We start from the raw sequence: 6,401 nt of genomic DNA, 5'->3' as shown, positions 1-6,401 counted from the left end.
CAAAAAACAAACAGGCGGCTTGATTCTTTTGTTTCTTCAAAGTTGCCTAAGACATGGGACCTTACATTTCTGCATCAGCTGAAACCTGGACGTCCTTCCCTGAGGCAGTCAGGCCCAGCATGGCTGAGGTCCGGAGCGCGGGCCTGAGGGCTGGAGCAGGAGGCGGCAGGAGCCCCGCGGGGGGCGAGGGGCAGCACGGCCGGGCGGGGGGCGCGGCCCCTGGGCCGGAGTCCCGAGGGTGCGGGCGGGCGGCTGCTGGTCCCGGTCCCGGTCCCGGGAGAGCGGCGAGGGGCCCGAAGCGCTGAGTCAGCGCCGCGGTGCCACCGCGGAGGGCCGGGGGCCGCGCGTCCCCCCCGCGCCGGCGGTGCCCGGGAGGGGCGGGGAGAGGCGGCGGCGGCGGGCAGGGCGCTGCCCCCCTTGGCCGCTCCTTATCAGCCCGGTTTGATGCTGCAAGGCGTGTCCGGGGATTTGCTCATGTGATGGAGCAAGAGGCAGGCGGGCGGGGGGACCAGGGGAGGAGGTGATTTTCCTTGCTGCTCTCGCTCGCGTTTTTTTTTTCCCTTTCCCCATTTTTTGTTTTTTTAATTTCCCCCTTCTCGCGCCCTAAAGGAGTTTGAGGAGAGCCGGGATCCTTCATTCCCGGCTTTGCAGCCACCGCCGCCCACCGCCAGCCCCCGCCCGCGGCTCCGCACGGCCGGGGCAGCGCCATGGGCGCCGGCAGCTCCACCGAGCCGGCCGCCCCGCAGGACGGGGCCGGGGCCACCGCCGAGACCCCCAGCACCCCCCCGGAGCCGCTGCCGGCAGAAGACGCGGCGGAGCCCCAGCCGCCGGCGGAGCCCGCCAAGGTAAGGCAGGGGCGGCGGGGAGGCGGGGGGGAACGCGGGGCGGCGGCTCCCGCCGCGCCCCCGGGCCGGGGAAACTTTCCCGCCGCGGCTGCGGCCACCTGCCGCAGCGCTGGGCACCCGCCGGGCCGGGCGCGGAGCCGGGGCGCGGCGGGGCCGGGACTGCGCCACGGCCGGCGCCGCAGTCATAAAACTCCCGCCGGCGGCAGCAGCGTTGGGGCGGGGGGCGAGGGCGGCCGCGGGGGCGCCGCCGCTTTTGTGTGCGGCCGGGGCGAGAGGAGCCGCACCCACCCGCGGCGAGGTTTGCGCCAAGCAGCCTCCTGACTGCGGTCCTGCGGCCGGATCGCCGCGGCTCTGCGCAGCCCCCCCGCTCCATCCTCTCCCCTCCCGAGGGAGCAGGTGGGAGGCGCGTCGGGGCGCGGCCGGGCGGGCGGCTCGGCGGTGCCTTGGGCTGGGCGCCAGCCGCGCTGTGCCCCCTTTCCCGCCCCGTGCCGCACCCCCGGGCCCGGGCTCACCTGAGCCGCCGCCGCGGGGAAGGGGCGGCGGGGGCTGGAGCCGGGGTTTTGGTGCGGCCCGCTGCCGTACCGCATAGGGGGCAAGGGGGAGGGACTCCCGAACTCCCAGCCCGTGGGGAGCGAAGGAGCTCTAGGTATGTGTGATTTAAAATAAAGACGTTGAAGAATTGAAAGAAATTCTTTTAAAGCATGTCTGGCGTTTAAAAATAGATTATGAATGAACCCATTTATCCCCCTGGAATAGGCGCGTTTAGGGGATTTTGGGACTGAAAGGGAGGTTATGTGCATCTGTGTGTTTACATAGCGTGGCTTTGGGGAGTTTGTGAGGGGTGAAATAATACCACGTTCTACCGAGATCCCCTTCTTCGAGCTCTTCAGAGTTTGGGTGCTAGGAGCAGGGATACTCCGAAGTTTCTGTGACTGATGCGTGGGTGTATTAGAGCTTGAGAACCGGTTATGACTTTGTTTCTTTGACCTTGTGGTTCAGATTTAACTTTCAAGTTGAATTTCCCATAGTTCCTGGCTGCCACTAGACCTCCTTGTGCGTGTTTTGACAGATTTGAAAACCACATTGAGAATGAACTTTAAATTAACTAAGATTTATTTTATTTTCTTTTTAACCAAATAAGCTTTAGGGATTGGTGTTGGTTAACAAAATATTTAGCAGTTGTGTTGGGCAATTTTAGAATTCAGATGCTGATGGTCAGAAAAGAGGGAATTTATAACGGGCAAGCATTTGGCTATTGCAGTTGTTTAAAATTTAAGATAATGCGACTTTGAAGAAGGGATGTAATATTCATGACTGTGTTTATCCAGTCATGGGAACTAAGACCCTCTTAAAAAAGAGAATCACATTAATACAGTTCTCAAGTACAGAGTATTAATATTGTGTTTTATGTCTTCTAAGCTTTAGGGAAAATGTTTACTAGTAGATTTTTGCCTGATTATTCAAGTAGAATTGTTTAAAATTGGGGAAGTTCTATTGCCATTTTGCTGCTGTAAGAAGTTGTATTACTGCTGTTCTCCTAAAACAGCTGGTTTTGCCTTCCATTACATTACATAAAAAGAAAAATAAGTTTTAATGAACTTTAGTTGTACTTTTTTTGGTGTTTCATTTAGTCTGTCTTACTAAAGTAACTTCATGCAGATTTGTGACACAGTTTTTCATCATTATTCCTTCCAGCTCTTTGAATTTGAAAATTACCAGGTCTTGCAATGCCCCTGGAGAAATCTGGCAGCTAATTTGTTTGTGAAAGATACAATGGGAATCTTTTGTAGGGTGGTCTTCTTTCTTGTTTTCCGAATTAAAATACGTATTACAACCCTTTTAGAAGAAAAACTTTGGAAACTGACCTCAGTGGAATCCAGCTTGAGTGAGCCTTGGCAAGGCAATTACAAATAAACTGTCTAAGCAACTAGTCTTATACAGGCTATAAAATCTCAGAGAAATTGTGCTTTCTTTTGTGATGTGAAATCCTTGGGAAGATTTAATTAAATTTCTTTCATGACGTAGTTGCATTTTTTACAAGCTGAAAACCTCTTTGCCTTCTAGAAAGGAACGAATTTATAGTCATTAAGCTGTTTTGTTATTCACACGTGACTCTTTGGCCAGATACCAGCTTTTGGGTGTCCTGGTTACTGAAAGGGAGAGTATGGTTTTTGGTGTTGCTCACTTCTACAGCCCAGGGACACTGGGAAGCACTTGGTCTACAGAGCAAGGGGTATTTAGTGGCCTTTGGGTACTGGCTTTTACAGGTTAAATGTGGGCTCATGAGAGTGTCTCAGCTGTTGGCCCCATCTTCTCAGTTGTTCCTGGTTCCATAGAAAGCAGCTCCAGAGTTTCCAGCCTACTTCAGTACTAGGACTCAAACGGGTGGATTTCTTTACTGTAGCAGACAAAACTTGAACTCTGGCTGTGTAGGAGCTGCTCCTTATCTTGCATAGACACCTCTGCAGAGAAGTGTGAGAGATCCTGGTGGTACTAATCCATTCAGCTGCCTGAACTGAATTAGTCAGATCTGTGAATTGACACCCAAGGTCCTGTTGAAACCGAGGCACAGGGTATGGTTCTTACAGACTACAACAACAGGAGACTGATTTTTGTGGTGGAGTTACCTCCTTGCTGTTTGAGCAGCAGTGCTCTTTTCCCCCTCCTTTGCTTCCTTGTTTTGCCTCAGTTGGCACAGTCTCACTTGGGTGTGTTGTGTCCTAACCTTGCGTTTCTGTAAGCGGGTTAAATTCACTAACCCTTCAGGAGACTGAAATTTATTCTTGCTGGACCATTTTCCTGATCTGCTTGTGATTTCATTTGACTCCTACATTGTGGAGGTGAGACCAAGAGCCGGGAAAACGGAAGCATTTCCAGCAGGACAGGAGGGGAAATGAAAAAAAAACCACACCTGTTCATAGCAGTGAGCTGGTGAAAACTTACTGAAACCTCATGGGCAGACTGTCCTGAGCAGCACGGAGGCCTGAAACTTGGCCTGAGAAGGATTTACCAGATTTCAGTAGTGCTTCTAGAAGTAGGAGCAAGGTATTTTTGGTGTTGAAGAAGTCCAGACAATTCTTTGCTGTCATGAACTGACAAAAGCCATTGAGATGTCTGGTGAGGTGGTTCATGTGCTCCTGCCTCCTCCCCAGAGCACCTGCAGCTTGTCCTTTATTGCATCTGGCACTGTGTGAGCTTGTTCAAGGTGCTAAGCCCCTGGAAAACTCTTCCAGTTCTTTGGCAAGGTCATTCTCCACTGATGGAGCGAGATGTCTTGGCTTCTGGGACTCAGCAGAAGCTGCAGGTACAGGGGAGCAGGCAGGATCTTGTGTCCAAAGCTGGACAAGAAGCTGTGTGACACTTCTGTTGGTGGCAGCATGTGACTGGATTGGTTTGGGCATCTCCATTTTTGTGAGCACCCTCTCTTTCATAGCAGTGATGTGGATCTCACCCAACTTCCAATTTTGATGCTAAGCATTGGAGATAGAGAAAAAATTCCAGCATGGTGGCCTCCCATGGGGCAGAATGTAGCTTCAAGCCATGTGGGCAACGCCAGGATAGCTGTGTCATCCTACAGCATTGCAGAGAGCCATGACAATCGCACATGCGCCACTTTTATCTAGAAGTTCGAGGTGCCAGCTTTAATACAGGTTTCTTTTTGTGGCCCTGTGGAAGGAGCCAAGCTTTGTTGGAACAGCTACCTGAAACAGTGTAGGGAAACTTCCAGAGAGAGAATTTGGAAAAATACGGGTATGCTAATAAGGTATTCTTGTACCAAAATCTAGGTTTGTCAGATAGTATTTTAATGGGGATTGATGGCTTGAAAATGTGGTGTGGTGGATTCCTGGCTTGCTGGCATGCAAGGGCCCCCACTTGAGCAGCTAGTCATTCAAACAGTGTTTTCGGGATGGTTCCCATTTCTGAGTAGTAACTTGATTACGTTACCTGTGTTGTAATGAGAGCAAGTGTGTGCTAGACAGTAAATATTTGGACCTGTCTCTTCTAAAGAGGTTACCAGCTGAGATGTCAGTGTCTTATTGTCCGAGTGCCTGACAAATAACAGCTGGGGCAGACTTACATCTGCTGTTTAAACAACTGCGTTCTGGTGAGGGAGCTGAGTCAGCCTGAAAACACTACGTTGGCAGTGGTGAAACTAAGCTTATTCAAGGGAAGTCCCTAGACTGTGTCTTTGGGAGCCCCAGTTGGAGACGTTTGGTCTGAGGCTGCAGGGTTCCCCTGGTTCAGCGGATCCTGATTCCCATTAGATACTCATCTTCCAAGGAGGAAGAGACTGGTGCAATTCAGTGGTAAGTGGTAACTTTCAGTGGTAAGGTTTGGAGGGCTGGCCATGTCTGTGGAGTGGATGGGGTGGAAGCATAAAAATGTGTAATTGAAAAAATGCGCAATTGAAATTGGTGTCATAGCGGCACCAAAAGCGTGAAATAACCCCTAATCATATAGGAGATAAGAGGGAGGTGGTAAAGGGAGTGGCCGGGCACTTAGAAAGCCGAGGCAATTAGCTTGTGTTTGATGTGGTAGAGGCTAAAGAGATGCAAAGAGAAGCGTCGGGACTTTGAAAGTCCTCCAGGTGGGAAATGCAAACCTGGGTGTGGTTGCTGAGAGGAGGGGAACGTGCTTTGTGCTCAGCCCGTGTTCTGACTGGTCCTTAGAGCCTGGGTGAGCTGTACCTGCGAAATGCTTCCATAAGGTGGTGTCTGAAAGAAAGGTGTGAGATCTGGGAAGGAGCTCAGTTTGGACCAGGCTTCAGACTGGGCGTAGTGCTTCTTTCACAGGTTGCAAAAAGATCGCAGAGATGAACTGGGTGTAGAAACTTTTTGGTGTTTCGATGTTTTGTCCATTTGGATTTCGAGGGTAGTCATCCATAAGGAGGTGTCACAGCCAAGTCAGGCTGAAAACTGGGAGAGAAGAGGGTGGATGAAATGAAAGGTGAGGAGAAAGTTCTTGTCTTTGTCTGCAGGAGACAGAAATAAGGTGATGAAATTAAGTGTGCTGTTATGTGCCTTACAGAGGAAGGGCCTTGTGTTTTCTTCACCTGGGACCTGCAGTGTCCCACAGATCTCTAATGTTTAGCTAATGCAAAACAAGACGAACTGCTGTGAACAAAGAGTTGGAATGATCCTATTTCTTTTATTTTCCCAAGTGTTGGTATTTGAAGTTCTTTTTAATGAAGCAGCATGTGCTAAGAGCAGACTCCCTGAACACACCAACAGTTTTTCCCAGAGTTTCAAAATCAAACTTTAGGAAAAATATTAGAGACCATTATGTTAGTTTGCTCAGTTGTTCAGACAGCTGGATCTGGCTATTTTAGTAATCTAGTGTAGAATCAGTGTAGCAGGATTAACAGAACGAGGCAAAATTAACTCTGGTACGTTTGGGCCTGGTGTGAGGAATCCCCGGAATGATTTGGGTCTGGAACAAGGAATGTTGGGAATGATGGTGAGCACTGGTGGGGGAAGAGGCTGGGTGCTTCAAACCCCTCAGGAACGGTGCCTGAAGGAAGTGTCCATTACGTACAGTGAGATCAGGACCTGCAGT

The 6,401-nt window shown here is 50.9% G+C and overlaps 1 protein-coding gene across 1 annotated transcript in view; it reads left to right on the top strand.

The window, feature by feature from the left end:
- The first annotated feature begins 707 nt into the window (after window positions 1–707).
- Window positions 708–6,401, top strand: part of AKAP12 (A-kinase anchoring protein 12) — a 29,772-nt gene continuing 24,078 nt past the window's right edge. The window contains exon 1 of the mRNA XM_033054934.2: window positions 708–845. Coding sequence (XP_032910825.1) covers window positions 708–845 — 138 coding nt within the window. The remainder of the gene's footprint in view (window positions 846–6,401) is intronic.

This window comes from Catharus ustulatus, chromosome 3 (assembly GCF_009819885.2).
Source record: "Catharus ustulatus isolate bCatUst1 chromosome 3, bCatUst1.pri.v2, whole genome shotgun sequence".
Classification (NCBI taxonomy): Eukaryota; Metazoa; Chordata; class Aves; order Passeriformes; family Turdidae; genus Catharus; species Catharus ustulatus.
This window is presented reverse-complemented; position numbering and strand designations above follow the sequence as displayed.